Source organism: Melanotaenia boesemani, chromosome 6 (genome assembly GCF_017639745.1).
Source record: "Melanotaenia boesemani isolate fMelBoe1 chromosome 6, fMelBoe1.pri, whole genome shotgun sequence".
Lineage (NCBI taxonomy): Eukaryota > Metazoa > Chordata > Actinopteri > Atheriniformes > Melanotaeniidae > Melanotaenia > Melanotaenia boesemani.
This window is the reverse complement of record NC_055687.1, coordinates 18,501,791-18,525,920: the sequence shown is the minus strand read 5'-3', so window position 1 is coordinate 18,525,920 and position 24,130 is coordinate 18,501,791. Positions and strand designations below refer to the sequence as shown.

Sequence of the window (24,130 nt, the reverse complement as noted above, 5' to 3'; positions counted from 1 at the left end):
GAGGCTTATCTCCTCGTGGCAACCACTATGCCATATGAAAAAACAAATACTGTCCCCAAAAGTTTAGAAGGACACACAATTTGGTAAATGTTGGCCTCTATGTGTCACCTTAATGAAGTGATTGGTTGAACATTTCTTTCTCCACAGACTCAATTAAAGGCATAGAAGATTCAAACTGGTCTTCATTCAAACTGTGTGGATCTGCAGGCTGCCTTAAGCACCCACATTCCCTATCAATTTCAAGAACAGATAAAACACACAGATATACACACACCTGCTGCTTCAGGCCTAAAGGATTCTCAGCCTTAAGTAAAAGACAGACCCTATTTTCTGCCTGTTATGGCATAGGTCCACTTAGTGTGTGTGTGTGTGTGTGTGTTCGTTCTGTGGGACTCAGCACCATAACAGGATGTATAGCTACGGCCAGCAGAGCTTAGGAAAATTGCATGATTCAAGCCCACACAATCCATCTGTATGGAAACCAATTCATATGGACCATTTTGATATGGCTACAGGTCTGCAGAAACCATCAACTCTCTAGTGGCAGAGCTCTCTTGTGCAAGCGTCATTCTCCCTGTGTGGTCTAGTCTGATCCTCAGATAAGCTTTCTAGTCACTTTTCTAGGAGGTATGAAATTACCATCAACAACATACAGTAAATGGACCAGAGTGCAGTCCTGCAGTCTTTTTATTTTCTGTGTTTAACAAGAGGCATTGCATGGTGAAGTGTTGCCTCACTTTGCAAGCACTACAGCTGGAAAAAAATCTGACTTGACTCTTACCTGTGCTGTGTGGAAGTGGGTACACTTTAAAGTTTGGCGTAGAGAAAAAAGACGGCACAAGATGAAGAGTTTCAGTTTTAATGCAGAGAAAGTCTGTGCAGCACAAGAAATGTGCACATGCTAAAGTGGGGTGCATGTACAGCAAGGGGTGTGCAAGGGGGTAAATAAGGTCAGACGTGCTGTTACCAAGACAACCACCAATCTCGAGCTGGGATTGATGCCAAGCCAACGCCCCACCCATCCATCGTTTGCTCCATCAGTCTTTTTCCTGCATCCCTCTGTTGGACAGACTAAACCTCAGAGTAATGAGTGCTCTCCATGTTTTTTAGCAGTCTAAATTGAGCTGCAGTGTAAATACAGGGCTGATTTGTACAGGTGCCAGGCTCAGATACAAAAGCTTGAATATAGCTACAGAACCTCACCGCTCAGACAGGGCCAACTTTCAAGATGGGGATGGGGGTAAAGAGATGACTACGGAAGGTGGCTTCAAAAAGTCACATTCTAAGTAATTATAAAATCCATCAAGCAGCATTGCTGCAAAGTGGCAGCTGTGCTGATCCACTGTGTCAACATCATTTGTCTCAGCACTTACATAAAGGCTGGTCATTTAGTTTTGCAATCCACCGTAAACCTTCAAAAGGGAACCCCTCCAGTGAAAGAAATATTAATTTTGAAAGTTCTCAGTGATTGACAAATTTACATGATAGACTTTAGTATTTTGTAAAAATGTTTTAAACACAAAGACTCATTTTCATTTAGAGACCGTGGCAGGTTAAAGACATCTAAACTATTAAAATGAGCAACAAGAGCATATAGCCACACAAAGGCATTAAATATTGGCTAATAAAAACTAGATGACCAAAAGCCCAAACACACAAAATTTGATTAACAGATTTAAAAAAAAACAAAAACATAATCAATACAAATAAATAGATTTTGTAGGTCAAAATAGGTGAAAAAATATGCAGAGATGTGAAATACTATCTTTAAAAATCTATTTTCTCATTCAGTCTGTGTCAAAGCTTGCAACAAGCCAGTGTTCAACAATACTGACAGTGAATTATGTTTTTGTGAATCTCAGAGGCTGACAAACATATTTACAGCTTATAGGAATTATTTAAAAGCTCCCACAGCTGTTGGATAAAGCACTCTGTTTTGTATGCCCTCACTGTAGGACCTGCAGAGACTTTTTTTAAATGTACCAGAACAACAGTAATCACAAGTGTCATGGCCGAGCAGCAAAACCATGTTTAATAGCACATGACTGCAGTGCCAGTAGTCGGCTTTACAAGTTGTACACTGTTGTAATTATCAGAAAACCTAAACTGCAGGAGGATCTGATATTTGTATGGAACAAGCAATCAAACAAGGACTATTTTGAATATAATGCCTGAGGCGCTCATGTGAAACCCATCTTTTTAAGCTTCCTGAGAAAAGAACTTTAGAGGTGATAGTAAAATTTCTAGGCTACTTCATGAAAATAAAATATTACAAATTAGCACATAATGAAACAAAAAGCCATCTTTGTTTTATAGGCTGTAATTATCAGAGTCAAAGTGCTTTGTCAATAAAGTGTGTACCGTTACTACCATTTTTTTTTTACCAGTACTGCATAACAAACACTGATATTATTTTGCCCGTTGTTTTTATTCTTTTCCTTGTAGACTTTGTCTTAGCAGCATACACCGTCTACTTTAGTTTATTAAACTATACTTAGCCATGCATATCTGTGGTTCAGGTCTTGCAGCCCCACCTGTGTAAAGTGGGTTAAGGAGGACAGGCAAGCAACCCCTCCAGACACACATTTACTCAGATACAGTCACTACATTGAAAAGGGCACTCGCAAAGCAAATACACTCTGCTCATAAATCAGACTTCGTTTTGAAAATCTATCAGTTACAAAGTAGGTCACACTTTTGATGCTGTAGTTTCTCATTTTTGCTCATAGTTTATGTCTTATTGTCTGTGATGTGAAGGTCACTGCTGGATTGACAGCTTTGACTTTTTAAAAATATATCTCAGATGTGCATTCCTTCTTGCTTTAACCTGTGGCTGATCCTGTGGTGGTTCTTAGTTGAGCTAGTTGCCCTTCAGTTTGCCATTCAAACACATCTAAGACATGCCAAGGAAACCTGCTCTAACACATCCAACTGGCCTGAATAATTTACACAGAGGGAAGAAAAAGAATGAGAGAAGATGAAGAGAGAGAGGCTGGAAAGACAGAAGAGTTAAAGAATAAACAAAGTAAGCTGGCCACTTTAAGTTCCCCTGACTCCTGGTCATTTTATTTAAAAACCTCTATTCTTGGTTTCATTTCCTTGTGCTGTCTTTTGTCTCATCCTCTACAGGTCTCATTTCCTTCCCCCAGTCAGTGTGCTTACACCTTCCTGTCCTCTCCTTTCACCACTATTTTACCCACTCTGTCCTCCTTCCCTCCCTCTCTGTCTTTCTTTCTCTCTGTTTATCTAAGCACTTTCACGGTCACTGCTTTGGAATCCCAGGAGTCTAAACTGCCCCCTTCCCTCTCCCACCCTCGCAGCCGATCCATGCTTCTCTCTGGCTCTCCATCTTTCTCCGTCACATCGGTTGAGATTCATATCGCTCTGTGTGTCGGGGGTATGGAAGGTCCACTTTATTCCCCCCCAAGGCAGCCAGCTTTGTCCTGTTCTAGTCACGCACAGCCACTCACCCGCCTCACCCCGCCCTCATGAACATACAGTAGAAGTTTAATCAAAAGAGCCATGAAATAATATTAAGGAAATATTCTTTTTGCAGTGTGAATTTGGCTAGAGCTAGACTATTGCTTCTGTGCTATTTAAAATCTCCATATAGTATATTCAGCAACAATACATTAGCTTAATTTTGTGAATTAAAATTCATTCTTTTGACACTTCTGCTGATACAACTGGATGGCATGGTCGACCTTGAGGCCCCTGACTTTCTTAGAAAGGCCAGTTCAGGCCAGAGTTCCACAACACGGATGAAAGGTTCAGACACAATAAGAGGGAAGAGGAAGGGGGGCTTGGATTTAGGAGTAGAAAGGACAGAAGTGGTGAGGGTCATAAAGAGAGGTGCAGACAGGATTAACTGATTAATTTGGGATTAAAGATGACTGGTCTGCGCTTTAAGTAATGAATCACGATGACCCAAAAATTACAAGATTAACACACAGGAGGTAAGGTATGTGTGACTGTGAGCAAGTCTTTTACCTAACGGGAACAAGAAGTCCACTGTAAATCAGAAGCAAGCAAAGAAAATGCAACAAATATCAATTAACTATACTTTTGATGAAGAAAAAGAAGAAAAAGATATGTGTGTATGGAGCTTAATGACTTTCATGACGAGATATTTGTCATTGAGTGTACTTTAGGAGAACATACATATTAATCAACAAACACGGAGCGTCTGCTCCGGTGTTTTGAGAGGTGCACTGTGTACAAGAAACCCCATTTGCAGCTGAATAGGGGAGCAATGAGATTCATGAGTTCTTCTGGTACAAGGCCACAGCTATGGAGATTTGGGACAGGCTATTTCTCCTCTTCCTTTCAGCACAAAATACAACTACCACTCCAGATACTTTCAGACTGTAAATTACAGCCAATTGATGACATAATGAATTAGAATAAATACATTCTGGACAGTGAAAAAGCACAACTGATCGAAAAAAATTGCTGTTTCTATTACTAGGGTTAAAATATGACTTTAAAGAATGTTTCAATTGGCAACCAAAGAATGGATTTAATCACAATATCCTCATGTAAAGTAGCTTTTAATGCTTGTAAAGATTGCACAATGTTTCACTTCATGCTAAGTCATGGTAAAAAGAATATAGTGCATGTATGCTGTAAACAGTAGGGAGTTTAGTGATAAAAGTCATATAGCTGCACAGCTGATCAAAGAAGAAATTAAAAAAAAAAGTTTACATTCCTCAAGCTCATAAATAAAAGATTTTATTGGAGCAAAATGTTGAGGAAAAGATGAAAAACAGAAAAGAAAAAAAAAATGGAAGCAGAGAGAAAATAGCAGTGAGAGTACCAGGAGACAGGGATCAAACTGTGCTTTATTGCACACCCCCCAAAAAAAGGGATAAAAATGGGGGGGGGATATGGTACTGGTGATAGCTACAGAAATAACATCTAAATATGCTTGCACACACTAGCAGACATCCTCCTGTTCATCTACAAAAAATCTGGCATGTTTAAATGAGCGTATGATCCCACATTTTGCCCATTTAAAAAAAAAGAAAAAAAAAAAAGAAAAAGAAAAATCACGTGAAGACACTCTGTTGCTACACAAACCAAGCAGCGTCACTTCTAAATGGATTGTGATTCCTCCTCAGGCTTTCCCCTGAGTTTGAGCAGCCACGTGTGCATGCAGCTGGGGTGATGGCACCATTGGCAGTAATGCGAGCGTCTCTCTACGACACCTGTACACACGTCTGCGTCACAGCTTGTGTGTGGAATGGGTGGAGGAAGGGTTCACTACTCATGCCTTCTTTTGACAGTGATAGTAATACCCACTGACACCCTTTCTTTCCCTCTCTCCCTCCCTCCTCATCCCTCTATCCCCGAGGGTCTTCCTGAGCTGTTTTGGGAGTTGAAATCTGTTGACTCTTTCCCCACCACCCTCTCCTTAACGCATTCTCCATCCCTCACTCCCTCCACTGCAGGTCTAATGTTTTTTCCATCTCTAGGGGCTGTTGTAAAGAAAAAAAATGAGGCAGAGAGGAAGTGTGCATGTTCATTTGTGGTTTGTGTGGTATATGTGTGCCAGCATAGGAAGAAACAAAGTTAAAATGTGTGTCTTTTACATCATTTGGGATTGGAAAGTATGCTGTGCGTCCACATTTCTGGGAGGCAATGGCTAAATAAGATTACATTTTGTTTCACTCCCCCTCCAAAAAAAAAAAAAAAAAAAAAAGAAAGCAAAAATTATTCAAATCAGATTTCAAATGTCCGTGCAGTGCAGCATTTATTCAGAAAAAACAAAGACGAGGGTATCCACCTGATAGATACACTTTCACACCCTTATCAGTGTTTTTTTTTTTTTTATTACTTGTGTCTCTTTGTTCTTTTCAGATAAACCATTAAGGTGCTATACCTTCTAGCAGCTTTATTAATCCATAAAGTTTGTTCTACTATGAAGTTTGTACAAGCCACTGGATACACACCATCTCAGTCCAGACACACTGAGCTGCAGTACATATCGTGACATGTGCTACAAGACAAATAGATTTATGGCGACCAGAGGACTTAGTCAAATATAATCAATAAATAAAAAGTGTTGAGCTTTGCAGGTCTAAAAAAAACAGCCTCCATGCACAAAACAAGTCAGCTTTCCATTGTTAAAGCATTTTTCCATTTCCTTCAGGCAGCGCAGCCCTGCAACAGAGATCAGTTTTACTAAAGATAACTTTTTATCCTTCTTTATGCATTTTCATTATAGAACACCTGATCACATTATTCTTATCACTACCACATCAGGCACATTCTTTTTTTCTAATCTTCATAAATGACACTTGAAACCTCCACTTTGTCATTTTTAAGACTTGTAAAGAAGACGCAGCTAAGCCGACAATACAGATTTATTGGGTCTTTACTTTAATCCAGTGACATGGTGCACCATTTAAAGTTAACACATCACCCCCTCATAGACATTTACTTTAGAACCAGGGCTTCAGATTTGTGGTTTGTAAGCTACCATTTGTGACAGGACAACTGCAGCACCATGAGCAGATTAGCAACAACAACCAAGGGGGGTTTGCTTGGAAATGTGCCAAGAAGCTTCATAAGCTCTGCACCGAAATTTCGATCAACAAAATGATTTATCCATTGCACAACAATCATAAGTTATACATCTCTTCACATGATGACAGAAATATTAACTTTAGGGCCAAAACAAGTGTAAAATTAATAAAATCAAAGCTAACAAAAGCTGGGGCAGTTTATAGTAAATGTATCTGGTAAAGCTGTTTTTATAGTGAACAATTTCACAATGAAAATAAATCCTTTTTGGAGCAAATGCCCTTAAGCCCCTTTCAGCAATGGAGGTAAGATGGCAAACATGTCTCAGTGTCTTCCTGGCCGTGAGGACTTTGTCTTGTACAATAATCCAGGCATCTGCTACAGCCTTTTGCTCCGCTTGGGTCAATACTAATTCAATTTCTGTCTCAGGGAATTCCCAGGTTGCTTCTTGGTGGGATTTCTGAGCTGAGTGGAAGCATTGCATGGGCTTATATGTACTTCAAAGGATGTTTCTGCCTGCATACGTGTGTGAGAATTTCTACAATCCACATATTGGCTAAACAACCGGTGTATTGTGTTGTTTTGGTCAGGCTTAGATTGACAACGTTTCCCACATTCTGTGTTTACACTCCCCCAACTTAATTGGTGTTTTGTGCGTCAAAGAAATACAGTTCATCTGACACCAGCAACAATGACAGCTCATTGTGAGCCATGAATGAATGAATACGCTCCCACTTAGGGCTCACCATCAGCCGCTAACCACCATAACCACCCACTTCACATGCACACGGTACAGCAGCCATTTTGTGCCAAAGTCAGGCTGTACTGTGCCAACCGAGCTGCAGACATCACTGAACCTCATTTCATTCCACAGCTGTTCCACCTCACTTGGAGACATTCATACAATGCAACTTATTACAGCTTAATGCAACCTAATATTGATGTATGTGTACACAGAAAAACAGGGCAGCACAAGCAGAGAAATTGGGAAAAGAGATGGGTCCATATGCAGCCTAGTGATAATGCAAAAAGACAGCGATAATATCTGGGTGTTAAATTGGTATCGATTGACTAAATATCCTGACCAGGAGGAGAGAGCGGTCGTCCTTTCATGCTTGTACACCATGTCTGCTCCGACAGCTCCAAGCTGCACTGTGACTATCTGATCCATTTTAATACAGACATCCTCACTGCTAGGCCTCTGCCCGAACCTCATTTTCAACACAGTGTGCCTGAATCTTCCTGTGTGTGTGTGTGTGTGTGTGTATCTCAGCTTTTGCTTCAATTGCAAAGATTATTTTTTTCTTGTGCAACGATGAAGCTGGTTTCATTCTAAGGTATTATATATCACTAAACAGCAAAATGGGGGATTACGGGTTTCACACAGATACATGCATGAAAAGTGGAGGAAGCAGTAATGATTACTGGTAACCTGTAAATTTTCTGTAAAGAAATGGTTAAACAATTAATTTATTTCTGTATGTTTCACATTTAAAAGAAGAAGAAGAAAAAAAAAAAACATTCTGGGGCCATAATTCATCTTTTCCCTTGAACACTTCAGTCACACCTCAACATAGCTAACAAGTGGAAACAAAACAATGACCTATTTAGACGAGGGGCCGGCACAGCGGTTGGTAAAAGTTCCCACAGCCGCACACCGCTGGCCGGAAAAGAGGATTTTTTCCAGTTGAAACCACTTTCATTGCTGGTTAAGAGAAAATAAAGTTTGAGAACTTGTTAAAAAAAAAAAACAAAAAAACAACAAAAACACAATCACAAATGAATTAATACCTCGAGTGTTTTAATAGGGCTGGAACATTTCTGGGTTTTGTTTTTCCAGAACTGAAATTTATCACACTCCATCTCTTGTCAAGGAAACAAAGACTTCCCTTTCACGCAAACCAGCAGGTCAGCTCCAAGAGCACACAAACACACAACTCTGACAGAGCTATTGTTCCAGTGGAACGAACTTCAGCCAACAACAATTGTACTAAATGTCAATTCTCAGGCTTACAAATCACTAAAATCACTGCCTTGCATTGTTTTCTGACAAAGATGAAGAAGCTTGAGAGCATACAAAGTTAACTCATTCACAGGTAATACACTTAAAACCAAAAACAAACATGCAAAGCACACTTACAAAGACAGATAAGGTGCACAACTGCTCTTGAAAATGCAGCTCTGAATCTACACAGATCGCTGCACAGCAGTCAGTGAGACAATAGAGAGACACAGTGAAAAGACAGACACTGATACAGCTACATGACAGATGAAGAGAAGGAGGGGAGAGAGAAATTGCTTTGTTAGCAGGACAGGGAATAAGGTGGTAATTACCTCACTGTGGGTTTGTTGATTATAGTTCAGCCAGGTTCTCAATGTTAATCATTTACCAGGGGAAGACAGAGATTAGTACAGACAGACACAGAGAGGAGAGATAGCAGACAATGTGAGGAATATATTCATTGAATCACACACATACACACATATTACAGAGAAGAGATGGACTGCTGAGTGAAGAAATAATGAAAAAAAAAAGTCAACTGCCCTGAAAGTGCAATCATCTTCTCTGAAAAGACATAAATGCAAGTACTGTCTGCTTTTACTTTACTGTAAAGACATGTGTGTCTTCTGCTTACACTTACAGATCAGATCTGAGTGTGTGCATGAAGGTGTGGTATGCAGAACGTGATTTACTTTGGTATTTAAACTAGATTCTTCGTGAGTGCACACAGAGGGAAATGATGCATAAACAGAGCAGAGATTACACGGGAGACTTATGACGGCTGCTTTCAATAAAGATACAGAAAACCAATACAAATATTCATCTCCTCATGTGCCGTTTAAACATGCTTCACCGGCTGGGAGCTCACCCTCAGCGATTGTCTGAGGAGCTGAGACATAGAGGCAAGAAAAAAGAGGGAGTCCAGCAGGGTCTGGTCTGTTTTTTTTTTTTTTTGTTTGTTTGTTTTTTTCTCTATCTGCTTTAAGGTCTACAAAACTTATAGAGCAGGATTAAGTGAAGAAATTGTTGAGAAATGTGTTCACTTGATAAGGAAACTATTTGTTAAAAGAAACGTGGCTATGTTATTCTTATTGAGATTATAAAAATTAAAACACTCTTCTCCTTTAAAGTAATATGAGTAATTCTCAGAAAATCTGGAGAAGAGAAAACAAAAGAATTTGAAGACAGCGCCTGATGCTTAAGCTTTCCAGAGAAACTGTTGCAACAAGTTTTCCCCCCTCCCTTGTCAGATAAGAAGAGAAGCAATAGCACAGGTAAGCGCCCAAAAACAGTCAGACAAGGAAATGGAGTAGCTGATTTCTGGTTCAGGTATGGGTGACATTTATTCTTGTTACTGATGTATGAGCAGCTCATACAGACGGGAAACGCATCCTTCAAGCCATATCTTGTAGGAGTAATTCAATACGTAAAGTTTTGGTACTTTGAGCAAACTCTCCAGCAGATTCCTGAGTGGCTTTATGAGGATGAATGCAGCACAAGAAGCAGACAAAGCTGCATCAGCAAAAAGGCTGGTCAAAGTGTTTGGCCCAACAAGTTTAAAAGCACACTGTGGCAGCCCAGAAGGGTCTGAATACACCAATAAAAGGAGCTTGAGCCCAGGAGAGAGTTAAGCTAAACTCTCAGCACACAAATACACATACACATAAGTTCAAGATCTGTGGTTATATAATTTTACTGACCTTTAACTGCTCCAGGAAGCACAAAATAATTTCTCATCTAATACGGAGCTATTGCTCCAAAGGAGATACAGCTGTAAAATGGAGAGCGATCATAAACTCTGTTCATAAAAACCATAAAAGAGGGTGACCACTTGAGCCCCACAAAAAAGAAGCCAGGGTATCTAATTCCACAATATTCAGCACTGACCCTGCAGTCAGTCTATCAGTTCCATTTCAGGACTCCATTTTTCAATCTAGAGGGTGCTAAATGTGTGCCTGTTAAATTGTTTCACTGAGCCTTTGTTACAAGCATATTAGCCAGCCAAGAACAGAGCAACGTGGCTCTTGAGTCTCCGCTTCACTGCCTCCGCTTCATTAAAACCATAAATCTACATGTCGTAGGAGAGGTGACGGCCAGAGACTGTCTTCTGTCATCCATACTGAAAAGAGAATGTTTTCTAACCAGCTACAGTTACACAACCTGAGCCTGTATTATAACCTCTGAAACAGACTATCCCAAGTTTTCTCAGCATCAGAGGTTAAGTTTTAATTAGTAACATTTATAAAAATGGCTGAATTAAATAAAAACGCACAAAGCCAGATCTACAAATACAGCACTGATATATCATATCAGCAGTGTAAGCAAACAGTTACCTATTTACACACTCAGTAGATCTAATGCAATTTAATCATGTGTTTGTGTTTTGCCAGCATAATGAATATAAGTCCCCAACTACTCACTTTTAAGTCAATATTTATCCTGTTGTCTTCTCCATAAACTCCTATGGGAAATAAGGTTGTATAGGAGCTATAGTGCACGCTCCCTTAACCACTCTGCAGCTTTGTGCTGACCAAATACCATATACTGGCTTTATAGTGGGCCTTTTCAATATCAACAATACATATAAAAGCTGTGAAAATGAATCTAAATAGCTTTTGTCTGGCTGGTCGACCACAACAGTGAGCTGAAAAATGCTCTGGAGAATGGCAATGTGGAGGAAAACTGCAGGGCTGGTTGGTCATTTTCTTTAGGATTTGCCAGAAGTGAGAGGCTAGAGTATGCAGTTGTTTAATGAAAACAAAAATATTCATTACAGATTCAAGAATGGAGTTGTGGTCAGGGCCCTGCAGTGCAGCGCTGAGCCAACATGAGCATGGCTCTCCTGTCCCTGGCTACCTTTTCTTCTGCTCAACTAATCACGCTGCCAATATCCATCACTGGGCAGGAGGGAGTCATGAGAGATAAAGGGGGAGAAGGAGGAGGAAGGGGTGCGGGGGAGAGCAAACAAAAAAATAAAATGGAGAGCAGGGTTTGTTGAAGGAGGAGAGGAGAGGAGAGGAGAGGAGAGGAGAGGAGAGGAGAGGAGAGGAGATTCTGGACATCACTGCTCCACTGATAGCTTTGTGATTGGGTGATGTTGTGATGAGAGTATTTCTCTGCCACAGTGGGTTATCCTCCATCGTGATGCTGATGGCATTGTGATTGTGTGGTGTTGCAGCAGACTGTGTGGCCCTGCCACAGGCTGTGACCATTCATCCCTGAATCCCTGGGGAACAAGAAGGTGCTTCCTAATCCTCACAGTGTTCCTCCCAAACCACATTTCTCTTTGCTCCCCATTACTGTACTGGGTTTTACTCGCTTGGACACGCTGGACATAACCATGACTCAAGCAGAGGAGGAGCCCTGCAGAGCTGACAAACGAGCCTTTGGGAAAATTAATGGCCTCAGGAGTCATATTCTCTCATTCTTTCTTCTCAATAAATATAAAATACATGACGAAACTGCCTCAGAGCCCACAAGCTATTATGTAAAAAGATTATCTGAAAGTGTGTTTAGGGGAATCATATCTTCTAGTCTCTCAATAATAGTGTGAAGTAATGGTGGATGTGTTTTAGGCTTTGCCTGCCCCTGAAGCCCCCCCCCAACCCTTCAATTAACCAAACTGGAACACCTGGATCAGCAGGTGAGCCTCACTATGCCTGGCTAATAGGCCCTAATCAACCTTTTACACACACTAACAAACATACACACCCTCCCATTACTCAACTACATATATTCACATATGCACAGAAGTACTTAAGACTTTAATATACACCTGTGTCATGAGAATGCCATTTAGGGCATTAATCACAACAAACACTTAAGAAACCTTCAGTTCTGACTTACTTTAAGTAGCATAATCACTAACTTTAGTACAAAAGGTAGAAGAGAGGTGAAAGGCAGAGGAATGTGGTCATTACGATAAAGATAACTGGCTGCAGAGAGAGGGTGTGATCACGAAAGTGTATCAAAAGAGCCCAGAGTCCCACTCCGGCTTCTTTATTTAAGGCAAATACCAGTGTGATAGCTTTTGGATTTGAGCAGGCTTTAAGTAATCATACCTGCTCTACACCCATCTTTAATTAAGCACACAAGGACGTGATCTACTGCATAGCTGAGATTCTTTGAACAAACTAAAGCCTGACTCATTCTGAAGGAGTTCAGATTGTTGTGCAATAAAAGGGCAAGTCCAGACCGGCTCCGCTTGTTCTGCGTAAAGGCCGCAAATTTGAACCAGTTTGACCCTAAACACTGAGCCTATGCAGGAGAGGGACAGCAGCCTCCTCATTTTGTCCCAAAGAGACGCATAATTACGCGCAGAGTTGTCTCACCTTGTGTTTGTAGAGTTCCAATAAACAACATGTCTTTTGGCTACAAGAGCTGGGGTGATGTTGAGGAGGAAAATCGTGGCTTTCCAAGCAGCCGCAGCTCCCGGTGTCCACATCCTGCCTTCGCTGGGCGCCGCGGAGAGATTCTGCACCCGACTGGGGATGAATCAGGTAAGGAGACCTGACACAGGAGCACGGTGAACAACTTTTCCCTAAAGCTTCACCAACTCATGAATGAACTCGCACTTTTAGGTCATCTGCTGCTGCAGTTCGGCATGATGCATAAAGTTAAACTGATTGAAGTGGGTCCAGAGCAAAGATTTAACAGTCACATGCTGGAAGGTGCGCACCGTCATGGTGGAAAGCTCCTGAGAGTTTGTCCACAGTCCACATGATGTTTTTTTTGGCTAAGATCCCTTCACTGCAAAATATAAGACTTAAAAAGGAGACAAATTACCTAAGTTCAAAGGTTAAATTAAGTGCAATAATAATCGGACAGATTAGCAACTGAAACTGTCAGCTGGTTTGGCAGCAACAGGCTGCGGATCGCTGGAAGCGGGGAGGGCGGTGCCGGGGAAACTTCTAGCCAATCAATAGGCAAGGGTGTGGTTATGTGTGACACCAAAGTGTGTAGCTAAATCCTAGTGAGGTGCGCCGACTGGCGTGGGGAGACCGTCTGTAACTGGTCCAGATTTAAAAAAAAAAAAAATCACACATCTGGCTTTCCCCTTTTTACCCTTTACCTGAAATAAGCATGGACGGACTGTGGAAAGACAAACCCCCTGGGCACAAATACCTAAGAGCCACCTCCCCATTATTCTGTGTGCTTCCATCTCAACCTCTGAGGACATTTCCATCAGCAGCAAGCCACATCTGAGCATGCACTTCAAAAGTTCAACAACAAATGCATTCTCTGCAATTCTCTGTTAAATCTTCTTTCAGCTTCTCAGTTCACTGTATAACACCAAGTAGGGCATCATAGAGCCATGTAAACAGGTACCCAACTCATAAGAAGTAACTAGCCCAGTCAAAATAATTGATCTACAGGGTAGTAGAGACTTACAACTCCCTGAACGTTGTCTGCAGAAGCCACATTTAATTCAACTACACTAAGATTCATGAGGTTGTTGTGGTGTGTGTTTGTTGTGATAAGTATTAATTCTCTAGCTGTTGTCAGCCACCCCAGGGGAGGGTGTAGCAACAGTAATCACTACGCCTCTGTGAGCGAAAGCCACTGGTGGTCCTCTCTAATTATCAGATTCTATAATGTGTGAGTGTGTGTGTCTGTGAGATCGCTAACCCTGCTATTCCTCCAGTGCTATCACTCATCCAGGCGAGGCTACATTGATAGCTTTTTGTTATTAGCTGCTGCAACTGCATGTTTGTCTATTTCCTCTCTGCAGGACCTCCTCCTTGTCTTGCTTTCTTTATCTTTTATTTTGTGTGTGTGTGTGTGTGTGTGTGTGTGTGTGGTTGATAGTGTATGCGTGTGTGGCACTAGGACTCATTAGCTCACTTCCTGGAGGTCCTGATCATTAATTTCCCATGATGCCTCAGTGCTCCATTGTGGCTAATTTGTCCCTGGTGAGCTCGTGCCTCCTCAGCAAACGTGGACAGGACCACAGAGGAGTATTTCACTCTACAGGGGTCCCTCTCTCAATCATTTTGATTGATCTACAGGACAAGACACTTCCTTACAAATTTTGTAAGACTGCCAGAGGTTAATAATGCTTTGTCAAAATTAATTCTTTTCTCTGTGTCTTCCTCAGAGAAACCTTTCCAACCCTCAATTCAGGATTGTCTTGAGAATATAGCAGTTAAAGTATTCACCAGCCCTGCAGCCAACTCTTCAGCTGCACGTTATAAATTGAACAGATTTCCCCCTTGACTCAGATTAGATTGGAGAAAAAGTGGTCTCGTTTACCTCATGGGAGTGCTGATTGAAATCTCAAGTTATGATGCATGAAATTAAAAGCTATGTTGATTGCAAAGCTGATCAATTTTACACATGCTAATTGTTATTGTTTTAACGTCACAGACAGGAGAAAAAACCTAAGCAGTCACTTCATACCCTCATCTTCTCCCTCAAACCTTGTTTTTCCCTTCTCTCCTCTTTAATATTGTTCCATCTCCTACCTGTCTATTAATAACTATCAGCAATGTTATCAAAATGTTTTCTTTCAGTCTCTATCCATCATCCATCCTAATTTCCACTCTTATTGATCTTCTCATTACTGGTCAAATATGTTTGTTTTTTTCCCCTTTCCCTTGGCACAGAGTATTTTAGCAAATATTCTCTGGCATCCCAAAGAGTTCTCCATATATCAGTGTAAACCCACATGTACAATTACACATATTATTCCTAAATCTACAGTGGTATTTGAATTTGTGACCCCTGAATTTTTTTTATATATATATTTTAGATTGATCACAATCAGTGGATAAAAAAAGCCAAATTAAATAAATGTGGAAAATAATCCAGTATAATATAATTGTGATTGTTAAAGTATCTGGTGCTTGAAGTATCTTGTGTAAATGTTTTGTGCAACAATAAGTGACCATTGTTTGCTTTTTCTTCTGTACTGTACTCTTGGATTTTGAAGGGTTTTCTCACAACAGCTGCTCAATTTAATTTCCTCTACAAAATCAACTTTATTCTTCTTTAACCATTATGACATAGATCAGCAAGTTTACTCATGTTTGTTTTGATTCATAAACTGTTTTTTCTTGTTAATCTTTTCTTTAGAACTTGTTTCAATAATTCGGGTTCTAGTGCTCCATGAATAAAACTAGCATGATGTTGACGTCTCATTTGTTTCCTTAACCTAAAATCTACAAATTAGTTTAACTTTAGATTTTACAAACTTCAAATACTACTGCAGTTTCACAAGCCCCTGAAGCTCCTACATTTTTAATCTCAAACCTAAAACCAAAAAGCAAAAATCCTGTCAGTAAGAGTTTCACAACAATGTTGGTCTCTATGGATAAGAAACATTCCACAAAATTTTGAAAGAGTGGATCTTCTTTTCAACCAAACTGTCATATACGTGATTTTGCACAGCTGTGGGCTCCTCCAAAATGCTCATCAGTAGGTAGGAGGTAGGGAACAGAGCTGTTGCACCACAGACTGTTGTGCAATTAAATCAAGATAAAGTCCCACACAACTTTTTACTTGAAAAAGGAGTTTTGTTTTTTAATGACAAACACAGCCAGACCAGTACCAGAGACTTCACACAGGAACAAGTATTTCTTTAGCTTGTACAGTGTTTTTTTATTATTATTATTATTAAAGATTTAACACTCTAATGCACAGCACTTAACAGTCAAAGATTTGATCTTTTTTTTTTTTTTTTTTTGTCAGCAGTAGTAGGTAGAGACCAGTACGTGACAGAACGTAACATAAATACTTTCCCAGGTTAGCTATGTCCCATATCAGACTAAAAACACATACAAACATATAAAACTAGTTACAATATATTGGCCTTACAGTATGTCCGAGCCTAAAATTCTTTTTGTCTGTTACTTCTTGAGGTAAGAATTACTTTTAGCGTCACTTTTGATAGCACATGTGTGTTATCATCAGGTCTGTTTGTGTTAAGGTTTAGGATTTGAACCTAAGAATAGAATCACCTGTTTTTATTTGTCTGTTCTTTTTTTTGCCCTTTCCTCAAACATGGGCAGACACATGTAGGCCCGGCCTGCTCACATCTAGCAAGTTCAGTGTGAAAGCAAACAAAGCCAACGGAAGGAGTTGAGTTTAGATTATTTTGAACATGTTAGTAAAATAAAACAAGACAAAACAAATAACAACCATTAACAAAAAGAAAGCAAGCAGGTGGGCAGTTCAAACACAAAAACCAACCCTGTAATTTTTTTTCCATGTTAGAAAAAGAAGAAGTTGAAACTTACATGAGTTATGTGTGAATTTCTTCATAATTCCCTGTCCAACTGAATCGAGTCCCCTTGGCGATCCTGGTGTGAATGCCCCCTAAGCTACAACGTGGGTCTGCATCACTGAGACTACAGCTGTTCAATATTTTCCACAAAGTACTTCAGATATGACACCTGATGCAATCCTATCACATTGTTACAGAGGCCATATCTTATCAAGGATGTCCAATTGCAGTTCTCAAGGGACACTGTCTTGCAGGTTTAAATTTCTTTCCATGCTTTAACACACCCAATTAAAATGAATAGTCATTAACAGCCCAGTACAAAACTTGACAAGCTGACTGGAAAGAAAAGGACACAAGGGTGAAATGCTCCAATGTTTCCTATGCTTAAAGGAAATAACAAAGGTGGCACAAAGATTATTTCTAATATTCTTAAAGAATTCAAACAGCTTGTATTATGGCTCCTGTTTAGGTATTTCTGGATCATTTCACTCACTTAGGAACTTTAAATAAAATAAGACAAAAAAAGAAACTAGGCACAAGGAGCAAAATAAATAATGCACATGTTCACTTGAATTTGGAGCAGCAAGGTGTGATCGCAATATGGAAACATTTTCCCGTGTCCGACACACTTAGAGCCATTTATTTGTGATATCATCTGAAATGCACACTGCCAGATGTGAGCAGAACTTTATGATGCCACTATCAGCCACCACTGGAGCTATACTGTTAATGTTTTTAAACACTCTCCACATTTACAGTTCCTACCACAAATTACCTGAGAAAAACATAATTTTTCAAAAAGTTTACTCTTTAGTTTGTGAGGATATTGGTGTTGAACAAAACTGTCCATTACAACACAAAAACATAGAAATCTATGTATCATATGAATGTGGAAATGTGAAAACATTTATTCAGCTTTTCAGGAACCTTTTGTACCTTTAATCATCTGCATATGATGACACTCAGTTCTTCAGGTTTTCCCACATAGTTATACATTTTGATTTCATATTTTAAAGGGACTTTCCATATTTGTAAAGAATATTGCTTAATTTTAACTTTTTTCTTGGCTATTTTCCTTACAGCACATCCTCCTTTTACCATCATTCCCTTTCCTCTCTCTTTTTCTTTTGTACAGTAGTGTCAGTAGTCTCTTAAATCCCATTATCTCCACATACACAGACTGACACCAAGCTATAATCAACTACCAGATACTATTAATACATACACACTCTTGCTTTTTAATAAACACACTCAGCATGAGCACGCTATTCTTCCTAACTCACCTGACATCACTTCATCTCACACTCACATGCACAGTGACCCCATTCTCTATAATATTTCTATTTTTGGTCTCTTGCTATTTTGATCAGCCATTTGCCTCGATGTTTCACCTCATCTTTTATCCGTCATCATCAAATTCTGCCTCTTCCCATAAGAATCCTTCTCCTCATTTTTACTCCGCTCCACATCTTCCTCTTAAACCCTTTACATCCCTGCATATGCCTCTGTGGTCACAGCAACAAGACTTTTACCTCCATTTAATAATTCAAGTGGTACATTTTTTATTTGGCTTCATGACCAGGTAATTTTTTTTTCCATGAACAATAACTCTCTCCCACACACACTTGCAAAAGAACCCCCCTTTCTCAACTTTCTTTGCCATTTTGTTCTCTCTGTTGCCTTTTCTCTGCCTTTCTTCCACACGCCCACGCCGCTTATTTGCAACACTGCCAATTTTGTGGGGTCGCTACTTTGCTTCTGTGTCTTTTTCATTTTCACCTTTTCCTTTTTTAAAAGTACATTTTGTGCAGATCTTTTCTTTTGTGTACCTCTGCTCTTTCCCTCCATCTCTGTCGCTGCGTCTCACTTCCATAATTACAGCTCTGGACTCAAGCAGTGATGGTAAATGCTTTTCTATTCCCCCACTCTCCATTACTCTTCCTCAGCCTCCATCGCTTTTTTTTTCTCACCAAGCAAATTACATCTTGGTTACTATAGAGACATGTTTATTGAATGCTTTTTACCACACTTGCTTACTTCCCCTCAAGCTCCCATCGCTTTTCCTCCCCCTGTTTTTCTCTGTGTTTACGCTTTTCTTCCACTCTCCTGTATTGATGGTCAGTTCTTCTTTTTGTTGTCTTGAGAGCCTCTTCAACTTCTTTGGTGACAAATAGTTGCTATTTGTACAGAAAAGCTGAGAACTTGGTATGCTGGATAGATTTTCTATGCAGTATTTGCAGCCATTGTAGCTGCCAGTTCTACATGTAAGCGGATAAAGAGGAGAAGTCTCGTATTGTACTGATGTGGAATGTGCTATCTATTACTATTGACTTTATAACTGGCCCCCACTGAATACAACACTCTGAAAAGTGAACAATCTGACTGTGTCGCTACTGTTTCCTCATCATCACTGAAACACTGGCCAGTCTGGTTTTATCTGTTTCGATTTACTCCTATTTCAGAGCTGCAAAATCTGGCCTCCATTTAACTTTTTATGTCCAGGCACAAATCACACAATCACAGCTAACCTTTATTTAAAGACGATACACCAATAAGGTTAATAACAATATGTTTACATTTAAATGAAAATAATATAAAGTTTATACTTCATATAAAAAAGGTGTACAAATGTACAAATATAATGTTGATTCTCAGCTTTATTGCAAGTTATGTTAACTTTCCATTCAAAGGTTGTTCATATACAGTGAAATACCAAGTTAAGTGAATAGCTCAGTGGGTTAAAAATGACCCAATTTCCAAAAGATATGAAGGTAAAATTAAACATTTCTTTAATATTTTATGCAAGATCTTTTTTTTCCTCTCTGTGATTTGTTATTTCAAGAAAAAAAAGAACCTGAAGCTCAAGTTTGGGCACCATACTTTGTAAGACTATCTTTGCCAGGTATCACAGTTTCTACATGCTGTTTCTATTATGAGAGTGTTTCACTCCCAGTATTTGCAGATGAGAGTGCAGAAAGCCTCCTTGGATGTGTTGCTCTTTTGTGGTCTATCCACAGATCTGCGATGATGTTTAGGATGAAGGACTGTGATGGTTGGAACCTTTATCTTGCACTCCATAAGGTGGTCCAGTGATGAAAAAAGCTTCATCATTGATCTTTTGCATTTTAAAGATAAGTTAATTCCCTACCTGCTAAACCTTTTAAGATAAGTTTTTATTGAATTTTTGACAGTACAGTTTATAGTCAACACCAAGACTCTACCACATGCATGTTTCCATAACAAATTTAACTTTTCCCTAAGGAAAGGACAGATGTTACTAATGACATCAACAGTGATAATGTATAACATTGAGTTGGCTCTCAAAATAATAGGACCCACAAACTAAAGTGGCTAAATGGAAGACTGCATTATTTTTGTCGTTAACACTTGTATTTTAGCTGCTAGAACATGTCCAAGTGTGCTCACAGTAGCACAATAATATCTACATGCTATTGTACATTGACTTCTGTATGCTTCAGTGTCTACTATGATGTGTACGTAAAGTCAAATGAAAATGCTTTGCAGGATTTTTCCATGGTTTGTCACTTCAGCCACATTAACACTGTTAATGTTTTAGAACTTCTGGTAAATGATAAACAGTAGAGAAATAACACACACTCCCTATTTTTTTGCTGCGCTCACTCCCATTCTCTCCCCTGCCTTTCCATCCTGTAACTGTCCCAGCAGTCTAACACCCCCACGATTGATCCTATCCTGTCCTTTTCTGTCCCCCACTGCACTGCATCTTTCTGCACTTCCCTTCTCCATCCCAGATGGATTGAGTGAACCCTCTGTAGAGAAATTAACTTTGAGATGAACGAGACTGTAGCAGTTTGTGTGTGCAGTTTGATATTCTGCCAAAACTCCAGTGAAGGTTATGTCTTGATGTATTTACTGCCAGCACACTTCACTTTTATAACATCTGCGGTTCATGCTCTGGTATCTGAAGACAAACCCTTCTCTTCACTGCCAAAAATCTATCTTCATGTAGATGTAGTGGCTTAAATGACTGTGCCGCCACTATCTTTGAACATCATTTAAGACCCTTTGAGAAAGACACAAACCAAATGGGTCTAAATGAGATAAGAGACTAAAATGTAAATAACAATTCATTTCTCTTCATTCTTCTTTTTTTTTCTCTTGATGAGAGCAACCACATACAAACACACAACTGTCATTTTGTGTGTTTTCATAAAAGCTTGTCATAGATATTTGTACTGGAGAGCAAAAATAATGGCAAAGACTTTTTAATGCCAATTCAAACAAAGCTTCATTTAATAAAGCTGCATTATAGATAAAAGCTAAAAAAAAAAAAACAACAAATTGTTGTCTTGTTACAACCGCCATTCAGCCACTCACTTCTTGCTGTTTCATTGCTGTTTGCTGTGTTCTTCCTTCATTAACTGTTTTCTGTTTGTGTTTCCATGTGTGTGTAATTTCTGACAGTCAGTGTGTGTTTCTTGTGGGCAGTGATCTGATGGGGATTTGGCAGACATGCTTATGTGGTAGGAACTAAAAGCAAGTTAATTGTTCCCAAAGGAAATATTGAAACAGGCAGCACCACTTAAAAATTAGGAGCTGACGATAAAAATGCAGATTTTTCTCTTTTATTCTCTGTCATTGACTTTTCTCCCCATCTACAATATTTCCTGTGAGTTATTACTGCAGAATCAGAAACTAGTGTGTATGTGGGTCTGCATGTCATTACATGTCTTTTTTCTGCTGTTGTTTTATTTAATGTTTGACATGGTTACAATAAACACCTGCAAACATTTAATTAAATGGAAATGCTCCCATGTTTTCCAGTAATTGCACTTGATGCTTTGTAATTAACTCTACATATGATCTGATTTAATTACTCTTAAAGGAGACATTCTGTAAAAAGAAAAAAAAGAAAACATTATGATCCACTCATAGCTGTGACACATAATTACTTTGATCAGGTAGATTTACCTCAAAATATTAAACAAACCTGAACTGAAACACTGTTAAGAGTTTTTTCTAAGTCCTCTTGGACTGGGCGGTGGTTTGTGATTTGAATTATTAATTACTAGTTATTGTCTTATTGCTCAAGGATGTGGATTCTCAGTCTGCGCCTATCTGCTGTACAGCTCTTCCCCTCATCAGAACATGGGTGAAAGTGATATCGTCTAATGATTGCCCTCTCATTCTCTCTTCACCCCGGCTCTCTCGCAGTCTTTCAGTAAATGAGGAAAAGTGATAGGGTTCTCTAATGACTAGTATGAATAATCACCATCTAAATAAAGATTCTGTTTGATACTAGAAATTTCCCACTTTGTTTTTTGCTCCCTTCAACTCTTCACTCGCCCTTTTACTCTCTTGTTTCTCTTGATTTTACATCCCAAGTTTAACCCATTGCAGCCCAGTTTAATCCGCAAATGTCTATGTTTGTCACAATATGTGGTTGTAAATTATATAAAGACAACATATCCCCAGGCTTCTGTCTATTGGAATAGTTTATGTTCCACAAGTCCAAAACATTGTAGCTTCGGATTCAGGCTTGCATCATTTTGGTTGGCAGTTGTATAAAACTTTCTAGTCTGTGACAATGTATAGTTTTCCAATACCAAGCTTGCATTTCTTCACATCTAAATGTAATCATGAACATTAATTCTACATCTAATCATTAGCAAGTGGGAGTAAAATTTAAAAAAAAAAAAAAAAAAGTTGTAGAAGTGCAGCAAAAGTAGAAAAGTGAGGAGACTTGGAGGAGACTGGGCAAAATGGGATTTGAAGGTCGAGGTTTTAATCTTTTTAATACCTACCAGTACCTTGTACCCCCTTATACAGCTAACTGTCTCACCATTACATTGCAAATAGAGAGGAGGAGAATAGAGAGAGAGAGAAAAAAGAGAGAATGAACATTTATTTCCACAAGAAACTGCAATTTCTTATAATTTGCAGGTCAATGTGGCTATTTCACTTTCTGCCATGAGACCAGGCTGGCCTCTGACTTGTTTCTCTTCTTTATCAATGACATTCAAAGTTTTTTTTAAATTTCTTTTTAGGATACGGTCAGCCCATGTTTTCCTCCACCTCCAACCAGATGCTTAATTTATTAATCTAGTTGTCAGTTTTCACATACAACTGTTGAGAGTGTGCACATAGGTGTTTGTGTGTTTATTTATTTTTTTCTTTCTCTCCGCAGATCAGAAAGGATCTCAAATTGACATCCATTTCTGCTGCACGTTTAGCTTTTATATCCTCAGCCGGAGTGCACGGTGAGAGGAACCGGAAGATATAAAAGAGTGGGAGAGTGCCAGGGAGATAAAAGGAACACATAAGAAAAACCTTGCTGTCTGTCTGCACGTTTATTTTGTGCTTACTAAAGTTCTTCTTCTAGCACATTCTCTCGCTCTCTTCGTTCGGCCGAAGAGGAGCTGAGTTATTAAAACGCCAACCTTTCCAACAAGAGGCAATAAATCAAACTAAATATCCAGGGGAGAGAGAGAAAGGAGAGAGACAGAGAGTTAGAACATGAAAATGAAAAATTGGGAATGTATAAGTCATGGAGGGGGATTTGATGAGCAGAAGGCTTGGGAAAGAGGGAGAGAGGAGAATGCAACCAGAATGAGGAATGAATTGATGTTGAGGACGAGGAGAGAAGAAGTAAAGGGGAAAAGAATGAGTGTCTCATCCTGCTGGTCTGATATTTGCTCCCGCTTCATCCACTTTGATTACAGACAGACAAGTCGGCCAATCAGGGTCAATATAGCATCAGTTAGAATCAGTCAGTTTGTGAGCAACTTATTTTCAGGGCAGCAGTAGCTTTTATTCCTGGTTTGTGGCAAATATGTTGCTATGCTGTCAAATAGATGGATTTATATATATATATATATATACAGTGTGTGTGTATATATATATATATATATATATATATATATATATATATATATATATATATATATATATATATATATATATATATATATACACACTGTTTATGTGTGGCTTTCGGAGACTAGGATAGATAGATAGATAGTATTTTATTAATCCCATGAAGAAAAAAAATTCTTTCAAAATATGTTTACATTCTATTTAGACTATTCTACAACTAAGTCATTTCTGCCATGAGGACAGTTTTCGTTAGGAGTTTTAGGACATCATATGGATTTAACCTCCTGAGTCCTAGCATCCTCATACAAGGACATTGCATATTTGGTTTTTTGCACCATAATACTAACTTCTGTGAAAATGGAGTCTGTTAAACACTTACACTGCCATTTCGTGGTGTCAGAAGAAATTTAGTTTTTTAATTTGAAATTATATTTTTTATCTACATCATATGTAATAAAATATGTATAATCACGAAAATATTAAATATAATTTATAATAAATTATATATTAATTTGTTGGTT

General features: G+C 39.0%; 1 protein-coding gene across 3 annotated transcripts in view; it reads right to left on the bottom strand.

Moving 5' to 3' along the window:
* The window catches only part of si:dkey-246i14.3 (ephrin A4), a 29,413-nt gene extending 15,978 nt beyond the window's left edge, over positions 1-13,435 (bottom strand). Inside the window, exon 1 of one of the 3 annotated variants that reach the window (XM_041988276.1) lies at positions 12,859-13,435. In XM_041988276.1, the coding sequence (XP_041844210.1) occupies positions 12,859-12,971 (113 nt within the window). In that variant the 5' untranslated portion in view covers positions 12,972-13,435. The remainder of the gene's footprint in view (positions 1-12,858) is intronic. The other 2 variants (XM_041988275.1, XM_041988274.1) reach the window with 2 other exon arrangements.
* Positions 13,436-24,130: the final 10,695 nt, after the last annotated feature.